At 42.9% G+C, this 12,762-nt stretch overlaps 1 protein-coding gene across 1 annotated transcript; it reads left to right on the top strand.

Moving 5' to 3' along the window:
- The first annotated feature begins 3,451 nt into the window (after positions 1-3,451).
- On the top strand, positions 3,452-10,816 carry APOBEC2 (apolipoprotein B mRNA editing enzyme catalytic subunit 2). The gene is made up of 2 exons (XM_063954847.1): positions 3,452-3,755; positions 7,479-10,816. The coding sequence occupies exons 1-2, from the start codon at positions 3,622-3,624 to the stop codon at positions 8,041-8,043; spliced, it is 699 nt and encodes a 232-aa protein (XP_063810917.1). The 5' UTR covers positions 3,452-3,621; the 3' UTR covers positions 8,044-10,816.
- Positions 10,817-12,762: the final 1,946 nt, after the last annotated feature.

Raw genomic sequence — 12,762 nt, 5'->3', positions numbered from 1 at the left:
TATACACAATTCCACACAGTAATGCCACTTACACATATGAGACACATTAATGTCCTTATAAACATAATGCACCTTACACATTATGACAACCTTTATTAATGCCCTTTTACACATAATGTCCCTTACACATATGCAGCACATTATTAATGCCCTTATACACATAATGACACACATAGTGCCCCCTACACATTTGCTGCACATTATTAGTGCCCCTATACACATAATGACACACATACAGTAGTACCCTGTTACACATATGCCGCACATTATTAATGCCCTTATACACATAATGACACACATAGTGGCCCTTTACACATATGTTGCACATTATTAAAGCATTTTTACATGACACACATAATGCTCCTAACACATATTCTGAACACTACAGCACAACCAACCCACTCACATGCACACATCACTCACACTTCCACTAACACTGTGACCTCTGCCTCTGCTTGGATACAGATGTGTCTTCACAAATCTTGCATCAATGCTAACGTCGGGCACCTTTTTTTTATGAAAATGCATCTTATTTGCATTGCTATGTGGCTAGGATGCACAAGCAGCTTTTGCTGATTAAACTGATATGCAGCATGCCTATATACTGTGTGAGACTGTGGCTGTATCTGCATATGAAATGCTACATACAGAATATAGGCATGCCGCATATCATTTTAATCAGCATAAGCTGATGATGCCCCTAGGCATATCAAATGCCCTAGGCAATTGCCTAGTTTGCCTATGCCTATGGCCGGCTCTGGGTAGCTACAATATAGGAAGTAATTCAGAGCTAATCGTAGAAGTGCGAAAAAACGCACATCTACAATCAAAATCTCTAAAATGCAGGGCGGACTAGCCCCACACCCCTGCATTTTAGAGATTTTGATTGTAGATGTGCGTTTTTCGCACTTCTACGATCAGCTCTGAATTACTTCCTATATTGTAGCTACCTAAATATTATACAGAGTAACGTAGTGACAGTCATACATTACAGACAGTATCCTAAGGACTGCTATACAATACAGAAAGGTGGACCATCCAGGGGCACCAATGCAAAGCCAAGCAGTTTTGTTACATGCCTGTACTGTACATTGCCGCCCACCAAACATACAGTAGGTACATGTTGCACAAAAGTGTCACAAAAGAATATGATGTCTTTGTATGCTAAATGTCAGTGCTGTAACTAGGCATTTAGCGCTGTGTGCAAGAAACGGCATTGCCCCCCCCCCCCCCCCCCATGCAAGATAGGGGCAGTGGCTTCATGGGGAAGGGGAGTAGACACAAAATAATACCAATTCATACTACAGTGACAGTAGTCTTCATTATTCAAATTACATTGCACAGTAGCGCCACTACACCAGGTAGAGCCCCTTTCACATATTACGGCAGCCAGTTCCCCTTTTTACACATTACGGCAGACAGCGTCCCCCTTTTTACACATTGCGGTAGACAGAGTCCCCTTTTTACACATTACGGCAGACAGCGTGCCCTTTTTACACATTATGGCAGACAGTCCCCCTTTTTACACATTACGGCAGACAGCGTCCCCTTTTTACACATTACGGCAGACAGCGTCCCCCTTTTTACACATTATGGCAGACAGTCCCCCTTTTTACACATTACAGCAGACAGCGCCTCCTTTTTGCACATTACGGCAGACAATGTGCCCTTTTTACACATTACAGCAGACAGAGTGTCCTTTTTAAACATTACGGCAGACAGCGTCCCCCTTTTTACACATTACGGCAGACAGCCTCCCCTTTTTACACATTACAGCAGACAGAGTCCCCTTTTTACACATTACAGCAGACAGCGTGCCCTTTTTACACATTACGGCAGCCAGTCCCACTTTTTACACATTACGGCATACAGTCCCCCTTTTTACACATTACGGCAGACAGAGCCCCCTTTTTACACATTACGCAGATAGCGCCTCCTTTTTACACTGTACAGCAGACAGCGTCCCCTTTTTACACATTACGGCAGACAGCGTCCCCTTTTTACACTGTATGGCAGACAACATCCCCCTTTTTACACAATACGGCAGACAGCATCCCCTTTTTACACATTACGGCAGACAACGTCCCCTTTTTACACATTACGGCAGACAGCGCCTCCTTTTTGCACATTATGGCAGACAACGTGCCCTTTTTACACATTACGGCAGACAGCGTCCCCTTTTTACACATTACGGCAGACAGCGTCCCCTTTTTACACTGTACGGCAGACAGCATCCCCCTTTTTACACATTACGGCAGACAGCGTCCCCTTTTTACACATTACGGCAGACAGCCTCCCCTTTTTACACATTACAGCAGAGTCCCACTTTTTACACAATACGGCATACAGTCCCCCTTTTTACACATTACGGCAGACAGAGCCCCCTTTTTACACATTACGGCAGATAGCGCCTCCTTTTTACACATTACGGCAGACAGCGTGCCCTTTTTACACATTATGGCAGACAGCGGCCCCCTTTTTACACATTATGGCAGACAGCGTCCCCCTTTTTACACATTACGGCAGACAGCGCCCCCTTTTTATACTGTACGGCAGACAGCGTCCCCTTTTTATACTGTACAGCAGACAGCGCCCCCTTTTTACACATTATGGCAGACAGTGTCCCCCTTTTTACACAATACGGCAGACAAAGTCCCCTTTTTACACATTACGGCAGCAAGTCCCCCTTTTTACACATTGCAGAAGACAGAATAGATAGAAAGACAGACAGACAGACACTTACCATCTCTCCCCGCTGGCTCAGGCTCCTCGGTGCAGGCTTCATGCAACAGATCCCCGGCAGGGGAGGAGGGAGGGGGACTGGAGCCGCAGCAGCGCAATGTAATTGGTGATGGCGCCACTGCAGCTGTCCCTCTCCTTCCGCATTGGCTGGCCGACGTCGCTGTGAATGCTGGGATGAGGGAAGCACATCCCAGCATTCACAGCAGTGCCGGGCAGCCAATGCGGAAGGAGAGGGACTGCTGCAGCGGCACCACTACCAATTACATAGCGCTGCTTCGGCTCCAGTCCCACTCCCTCCTCCTCCCCTGCCTCCGAAGCTGCTCCTCTCCTCTTCTCCAGAGCGGCACACACAGCACAGCAGAGGTGGCTTGTAATGAGTCAATTTGACTCATTACAAGCTGCTGGCCGTTGCGCCCTCAAGACGACTGCGCTGTGTGCCAGGCACACCTGGCACACGCATAGTTACGGCTCTGCTAAATGTCAGTAGAAGAACATAGAAGTGTTCAGATACTTATTGCACACATGCAAATTGTAATGTCTGTTGTGATTGTTCTTTTTTCCAAAAAATAAAGCATACTGTGCATTTGTTTCTATCTGCCAATAGTTAATGCATAAGTGTCAAGTAGTGGGGGATGTCCATTCCACAACGGTCACCCTGTCACTGTCACTCCAATGTGCCATATTTAGATCCCGGATAAAGCTGAACTCCACCCAGATCCACTGTCAGCTCATGCCTGGTCTCTATCAGTTACACCAAACCACTCAATCCCCCTCTCTCTTTCTTCTCCTGTGGTACTTTCCTTTTTCCTGCTCAGTTTGACTTTCTTTTCACATTTGCCTGCTTAATCGGTAAAAGCACAGTTTTCCTCTTACTTCACCATGGCCCAGAAACAAAATAAATCCCAGCCTACTGAGGTCCCACAGGAACCCCCTCAAAACTCAGAAACTCCAGAGGAAGGAAATGCAAAGAAGGAAGAGCAAGAAGAATTGCCCCCTTTTGAGATAGTTGAAGGGTAAGTGAGAAATGTCTTTATTTAAAAGTTATACTATTTTTATATTATTAAGGTGTGTGCGTGTGTGCGTGCATTTTAATCTGTAGAAAGTATTATGGTTAAATAAAAGACAATTGCATTTACAGTATTATGTAGTTTAATTTTTCCTCATCCAACATTACTCTGAGACATTGCTTATTCTAAAACCAAAGCATTTTAAGTTCCATTAATGCTGACTAGTGACATTCCCATATGAGAACTGCTTTGTTAGTATCCTTGAGATTTCTTTCCCTATGTGGCCATTGTTCCAATAGAAATCTGGGTGGTGCTATTACTTTTCACATTGAGCAAAGCAGCATGGCAGCATCTACTTCTCTTCCAAGTGCAAATATTCAAATAAATAATATCTGCTAAGTGGTTTAAGTTTTATTGTGGAATTATATTAAAATAGCATTAAGTAGTCTGCAGAGAAAATGTTACCCTGAGTAATTTTGATAGTGAATTGATCAGGAACTGCATTAATGCTTGTTCGAAACAAATAACATGAAACATCACTCACAGAAAATTATGTTGCAAGTGAATAAATATATAGGCCCAGATTTATCAAGCCTCGGAGAGTGATAAATTTCATGGTGATAAAGTACCATCCAACCAGCACCAAACTGCCATGTTACAGGCTGTGTTTGAAAAATGACAGTTGGGAGCTGATTGGCTGGTGCGTTATCACCTTCCACTTTATCACTTCACCTAGATCTCCTCCAATTTGTCGGGATCCACTCAGATAAATCTGGACCACAATTGCTTATTTTCTTGCATTTGACAACGCATGTATAGGGACATTCAGATGAGGACGTATGTATGCAATTATGTAATGTACTTCTGGAAGTATCATACTGTAGTCCTGTTATAGATGTCAGCATCACTTAATCAGCATGGATTGTACAAATTTATGTATATCAGTAGAAGTGTATCAATTGCGTAGATTTCATAAGTGCATTGCAGTTTTTTACTTGTTTTAGCGGGATGCAGTTACATACATCACAGTAAAGATTGTCAATGGAAAATATGACTTCCCTGCTGCTAACGCTTTTTCCAGAGTTAAGTTCTCCCTACTGTTTTTAATGCTCCCATAGCAATGACCCTCTCTAGTTTCATACACAGCTGCCAAGCAAACAATAGATAAATACTTTTGGAGCTATGTATCCATTTATAATCCTGACATGCTCCTGCCACAGTGGACACAAAAATACAAATCTAACATACAGTATAGCAATTTTCTACTAAAGTACAATTCTCTGCTCTAGAAAATAATGTTATTTTAGATAAATGTCCTGCAAGCCAAAACTATTCATTTTAATCAGTTCATTCATTTTCATGCACATTCACATAGTGCAGTAACTACTATTCATTTCTGTATTCACGATTCCCTGCATGCTACTAGTCAGTTATTATTGTACTGGTGTAAAACTGCAGGATTTAAATAGTCTGCAAAAAATGCAAATTACATAGGATCATTTGCATGCCACAGTTTGAAAATGTGATATTGCCTATTATTTTGGAATAAATGAGATTAGCTTTCTACATGTGAATGCCTCATTTTCTTAAGCGTGTTACTATTTTGTAAAACAGAGGATAAATATGCCTATTTTCCCTCAAAGACAAATTAAACATTGTATATTCTAAACACCTCTGTTCACCTCCCTCCCTTTCAACATATCACCAAAATTCCAACCCCCCAAATAAACCGGTACTGTGGCCTTTACTCAATATCCCACTATATGCAGTGGTGCACCCAGGGGGGGGGGGGGGTTTCCGAGTACCCAGAAACCCCCCTCCACTTAAAAAAAATAAAAAATGTTTATTTATTTATTTATTTTTAGCTGCATGAGTATTATTAATGACTGTCTAGCATCCTCTGCAGCCTGCTGTCTTCCTGGTGGCACTTGCAAGTGCAATAAAAGTTTACTTTATTTTAATTATAGTACATATATATCCATGTGCCTACATATATACACATGTATATACATACATACATACATACATATAAACACACACACACACACACACACACACACACACACACACACACACACACACATGATATATATATATATACATGTGTATGTATATGTGTACTGTATGTGTGTGTATATATATATATTGTACGCATGTTTAATATGCTATGTATATGTGTATATGGGTTCACTACGATCTCCCGGCGGCCGGCCTCCCGGCGACCAGCATACCGGCGCCGGGAGGCCGGCCGCCGGCTTACCAACAGTGTGGTGAGCGCAAATGAGCCCCTTGCGGGCTCGCTGCGCTCCAAACGCTACGTGCGCCACACTATTCTATTCTCCCTCCAGGGGGGTCGTGGACCCCCACGAGGGAGAATAAGTGTCGGTATGCCGGCGGTCAGGCTATATATGTGTGTAGATATATATATATATATATATATATATATACACACACACAGACACACTAGTTTTACGGACCCAGCATATACTGGGTCACCTCAGTCCCCACCCCCGTGATTGGCTCCGCCCAGTTCTGGAAACCCCCCCATGCAAATCCTGCGTTTGCCACTGATATGACTGACGAGTGTTATTTCAGCTGCAAAATATTCTGGATTAGTTAAGTGACAGATGATAAGAGATGCCTACAGCAAAGCTAAAAATATCTTAGTAAATTTCTGTGACACTGTAGAGAGGTTACAGTGACAGATGCTCTGTGCAGGACACATCACAATCACAGAAAAAGATGCACTGTGTTACCTTCAGCATAGCGACCAATGCAGCACACATGGGTGGATTCATTTCTCTGCAAGTGAGCTATGCAATGTACACCAAATGACCTAAAATAACATCAAAAGAAATACTTGAGGGTGAACGATTATATTGCAGTCAATAACAAATAAAAAGTTATTTGACATTGGCTTAAAGCATATTGTCATTGCATATGGAATTTGTCCTTCCCTATTACTTACCGCTCCTGCAGCGCTGTCCTCCGTCTCCGTCCGCCGGCTCCTCTCTACTATGGGAGAGACGTCATGAGTCCATAGTAGCGCCGCTCAGACACTAGAGGTCAATTATGACCTCTAGCGTCAGTCAGCGGCGCCGGCTGCAGCGGGCGCCCACACAGCCCACGGCGCCTGCTGCAGCCGGGAAGGGGGCTCGCTAGTGATTGGACACCGGATCCAGCACCGGATCCGCTGGGCCAATCACATCTGGGGGACTGATAGGGGCGTGCATTCATCGGGGCTGAATGCACGCCCGTGTCATTGAGGCACCAGTAAAGGTGCCGCTTCCCCATCCTTTTTCAATGGGCTTTCACAGCCCATCGCTGCACCCCGCCCCCTGCTGCCCGGACTTTAATGTTAGCAGCGGGAGGCACCTCTCCCGCTGCCTCCCAGCCCAACATTTTCATGGGGGGGGGGGGGGGGGGGGGGGTTGGACACATTATTAAAACAATAAATGAAGATATTTATCACAGACTCTGTTATAAATATCTTCTTTTTATTATTTTAATCGTTATGACATGGGAGGCGCTGCCTCCCCTGACTGCACGTCCCTGTCCCTGTGTAAGATTACTGTAAGAGACGTATTATATAGCACTGTATAAAATCCCTTTAGGATGTTGGTTCTATGACATTACCATTGGTAACCAAATGACTGTAGTTTCTAGAAGAATTACAACATGCTGAAAGCCAAGTTCAAATTCTAATACTGCCTTATTTATAATTCCCAGGAGCCGCATTCCCGCTTCTTCCTTTATGTTCCAGTTCAAGAATGTGGAGTATAGTTCTGGCAGGAATAAGACTCTGTTATGCTACACTGTAGAACGAGGAGAAGGGCAGGTGTTTCGGGGGTACCTGGAAGATGAGCATGTCTCCGCCCATGCAGAGGAAGCTTTCTTCACCAATGTCCTTCCACAGTTTCTAACCTCTGGCCCAGTACGCGTCACCTGTTACGTATCATCCAGTCCCTGCGTTAATTGTGCTGCCGCCATTGCTCGATGCCTAAAACGCAATAAGACTTTGAAACTTTACTTGGTGGTGGCACGTCTCTTCCAGTGGGAAGAGTCAGAAATTCGAGGGGCATTGCGTGCCATCAAATCAGCTGGGTGCCAGCTGCAGATGATGAAGGGTGGTGATTATGCACATGTATGGCAAAACTTTGTGGAGCCAGACATAGTGCTGAATGAAGAAGGTGAAGTTGAGCAAAAGAGTGAAGAAGGAGTCTTCATTCCCTGGGAAGATTTAGAAGAGAATGCCAGATATTATGAAGAGAAATTAGGAGAGTTATTGAGATAGCGGTGCTACTTCTGATGCCAGTGTATGGCTGGGAAGCAGATATTCTTGGAGTAGCGTGTTTTTTATTTTTATTACAGTGTTACTTTGGATTCTCAAATATGTTCAGCTTGCTTCAATCACTTTCTCATCCATGGACATATTTATTAAATGTTTTTTGTTTTTTTTTTCAAATAAAAGAGATGTTTTCATTGTAGTATTCATCAAATGTATATTAGGGAATTGATGTTAATTATAAATTATTGGCATAATGGCAGAAAGTGCTTGGATAAGAAGTATATAGAGTTACATTGGTGCAGTGGTTGTTAGTGTGTTCCTTTTCCCGCGTTTTTTTATAAATAATAATAATAATAATTGATATGCCTATTTTTAATAACTACTCCCTTCTTTAAAAAAAAAAAAAAATGCCTATATAGACTTTCAGTGTACATAAGAAGTTATTTAATGAATAAATTGGAAGCCCAAGAAACATATTGGAGTAAATGTAATAGGGTGCGAGAAGCCAGACGGTGCAGGAGTTTGGGCACCACAAGTGGCCTTCAGCACTGTACAGAGGGCAAAACAAAATGACAGTGTAGGGTAAAACAGTGCAGTACAGAGAACCATACAATAAAGTAGACAAGTAACATATAGCACTACAACTCTCAGTACAGCCACTGATGCAAGGGATGCAATGAAAATGATCGGTAACCTATTAGCGTGGGCTGAGAAGAAATAGAAACAATGAAGGAGTGTAGTCCGGGCACAGAGAGCCCAAAGAGGAGCTATAGAGTATAACTTGTGTGTAACAAAAGTAGGTAATGACAACAGGAGGTAGGAGGGCTCTGCTCATTGAGCTTACAATCTAAAGAAAAGGGGGAGACTAAAGGCCCCCATACACTACAGCGATATGTCTGAGGCTGAAGTCGGAGGCGATTTCCCTTGAACTCTCCCGGGAGCTTCCCAGAACTGGTACCATACGATTCCATATGATTTGGTACATTTTGCATGCGATATATCGTATGCGATCCCAGCCATGCCTGCGGGAACCGACATATCACGAGTGCAGCACTAACGATCTAGGGGAGCCAATCTGAACCTCACGGGAACGCGGATCGGATCGGAAACACATCCAAAATGCCCGATTTCACCCGATATATCAGCCCGAATGCCCAAAATTGGATGAAATCGGGCATTATCTTTCTAGTGTACGGGGCCCTTTACAGAGCAAATGTAAGAGGATCTAAGGACAGGAAGCAGGAGTTGGAGAATTAGAGGTAGACTACGTGATGACATGGATAAGTGGTTGATGGATATGCATTTATAAACAGGTGGGTTTTCGGTGCCCGCTTGAAGGAATACAGGCTGGGGCATAGTCTGATGGAACGAGGGAGATCATTTCAAAGGTGAGGGTCAGCATGGGAGAAATCTTGGATTTTGGGTACAGCCGGACACAGGGGTACAGTAATCGATACTAATCTACCGGGTCAGTGTCCAGTGTTGCACTGCTGTTTGTGAGGCTGGCCTGGAAGGCAGGCACCTTCCGTTACTTTGTCCTTTATTTAACACACACCGTACACATGTAGTTATTGCCTTCCATCCCTCAGTCCCATAGCAGTAATCTAAAGCCTTCTACTTCCAATAACCTGACCATGCTAAAGCTACTAGCTTTAGTAAAACATTCTTAGCTTCAATTTTTCACTCTCATTTCTACCTATTCTTCTCTTCCCTTGAACGATATTGCTATTATATTGTAATTCCCTTCTATTTGAAATGTACTTATTGACCTCTCACCTCATGTTTGCTCTTCTCACTCTTGTTACTTTTAGCCTTAAATTAATCCCACTAAAATTTTTAAATTCACATATCTTTCAAAATAGCTCAGTGGAATGCAGTACATACTATATAGATTACATGGTTGAATACTGGGTTCCAGCAGATGTCAACTTTACTGTAAAAATATGTTCTCATACCTCCTACTGATGATGATGATGATGATTATTAATAATAATAATAATTATTATTATTATTAGACATCTTTTAAACTGGATATGACAATGCGGCTCAACCTGGCATTATGTAAAATAACCATAATATGTTATTTTCAGTTTTATTATGCTGTGGGGGTTTAAAAAAGTAATAGTAGCTGTGGACATTTCTCTTTGTTCTCCTAAATTGTCCAAATTAAATTGCTGTTGACTATTAAGAACTTTACGTTTGTGTTCTGTTTATTGGAGTTTGTTGGGGTCATATTCAGCCATGTTTCTCTCCCATGCTGCTTACTAACAAATTGGTGTATAAAAACAATAGCTATTGTGTTCCCCAAACTTTATTTAAAATAGTAACATTTTCCTATAAAGTATTATTATATTCCTCAATCTTTTAATATAATTGCTTGTTTGAACATATGTTCCACATACCCAAGCATACCCAGATCTGAAATACTAAAAATTATTTAGTCAGACTATGAGATATTTTAGACATTTTATCTGTAAAATGTGTAAATAGTTTTTTTCCCCAATTAGCAATGTGTAATTAATTAGTAATATACTAACAGATGTACCAGCAGACTGTGGTGAGGATATGTATTCCTCAGCTCTCATGTGTGAATGCTATGTTTTCTCTAAATATTGTAAAGTATTACTAAATTCCATATGGTAATGTCCAGCATACTGCTGAAAATATTAGCATACTGGAAAATAGGTATGCTAAATGTGTTTGTTATCATATATGATTTAATATAGTTACCTGGGGTGGTTTATAAATGCTTATTGAAATAAAACATCACTGCACCCCTTGTTTATCCATTTATAACTTGCACAATCCTCTGGGATAGGTTCTTTGGTCCATATAGGCATCCATGGGTACTTGGCAAAATGGAAAAAACAACATGACTGTAGATGTATGCTGTGTGTGGATTGCATTGTTTCTATTCACTTGTCTTACAGGAAGTACTTGTGACACAGGCAGAGCCGTCCCTAGCCAATTTGATGCCCAAGGAAACATTTTGGCTGGTTCCCCCTAGCACCGCCGCTAGTTCTGCATCTGACCCAGCAACACTCAGGCAGTGGGGCCCACCGGGGGGTTACCCTGTGCCCCTGTGGGCCAGTTCAACCCTGCATAATGCCCCACAGTAATGCCCATAATACACATAATTCCACACAGTAATGCACCTTACACATATGCCCCACATTAGTAATGCCAATAATACACAAAATTCCACAGAATAATGCACCTTACACATATGCCCCACATTAGTAATGCCCATAATACACATAATCACACACAGCAATTCACTTTACACATATGCCCCACCATAGTAATGCTAGTAGCCTTTCTTTTTATAAAACTTACTTTTGCTTGCTGGTGTGCTTGCAGTCAGTGTGTGCGCCCATGCAGCTCCCTAGATCCATGACTGCGTTTTGTGAGATGGGGGTGGCAGGATGTGTGAGTGCTTGCGCTCGCACCCGATAAAGGGGCGCCCGTACAAGGGATGTGTCCTCACAGGGTGAGGGTATGCCGTCCTTTGCAAGCCTCATCCTTTATCTTAGCTTGCTGGTTGGACACAGATGGCAGCAAAGTCCAGATACTGCCATAATTGCTGGTTATGCAAAAAGACCAGTATCAAACATGTAGCAACTGTCCATTCTCTTCATTGTTCAGTGTGTTTGCTGGTGTCTGTTACTCCTGGCAACTGCATGCCCTTTATTTTATACTGCGTGAGCAATATGCTCTGCTCTCCACTTTGACACATCTGAAAGTCACGCTGCACTGACGTTTCATATAGAAATAGCGCAACGCAACTTACTGACCACGTTACAGTGCTGGATGGCAGGGACATTTTATGGCATGGACTGACTGAGAAATATAGTGTGGGGAGAACACTGCCCATGTTATATCCCTGCAGACACCTGGGGTTTGCACAGAGATAAGGGACACAGGATAGCAGGGTCCCCCTTCCCCATGTGCACAAGCAGTATAGGTGATGTAAAATTTATGTGGAGCAGGCTTCCAAAATACACATGTGGTATCATAAGGAGCCATCCAGTAATAACCTTATATAGGCAGTGAAAATGTCACAGGTCCAGGAATTGCAGTTACTGGGCTTCTGCTTTCTGAGATCTCACAAGTCAGGGGCATTCAAGCATGTCGGAGAGAGTTCAGGGCACTGTCTGCATTCTATTTGACAAGTACTGATTGAATACATTTAGAAAGTAACAGATAGTTTGCAGACTGTCCCTCCCAGCATGAGATACTGCAGAGACATGCTTGGATGCCCCTAGACATGCTTGGATGCCCTAGGCAAATGTGTAGCCTGCCTATAGCTAAGGCCGGCTCTGGACACAGGAAGTGCTGCTACAGGATTCAGAGATGTACGTAAAACGAATGCGTGAGCGGGTCCCGTTATGCCCCTGTGCACAATGAGTCCTACGTGATTGCATACCCTCCAACTGTACCTTTTTGGCTGGTACAGTATAGTTTTTTATGCTTTACCTGTGGTCACACCCTTTTTCCTAATTTTTAACGGTTTTTGAATGTAAAATGTTGGAGGGTATGTGATTGCTTACAGTCTTCCTACAGCCACAACATGATTAACATGTTGCTGGGTTTTGAGGTGCTGGGCAGAGCGGAGGCAGCTACAGTGACTTTTCTACAAAACGGGGATCCCTATTTTGTAAGAGTGCCAAGTTCAGGCTTTGCGTGTTTGGATGCAGATTTCCTGGCCCCTACTGAGCGGTTCCA

Source organism: Pseudophryne corroboree, chromosome 2 (genome assembly GCF_028390025.1).
Source record: "Pseudophryne corroboree isolate aPseCor3 chromosome 2, aPseCor3.hap2, whole genome shotgun sequence".
NCBI lineage: Eukaryota > Metazoa > Chordata > Amphibia > Anura > Myobatrachidae > Pseudophryne > Pseudophryne corroboree.
Note: the sequence above shows the minus strand (reverse complement) of the source record. Positions and strands in the feature narration are given on the sequence as shown.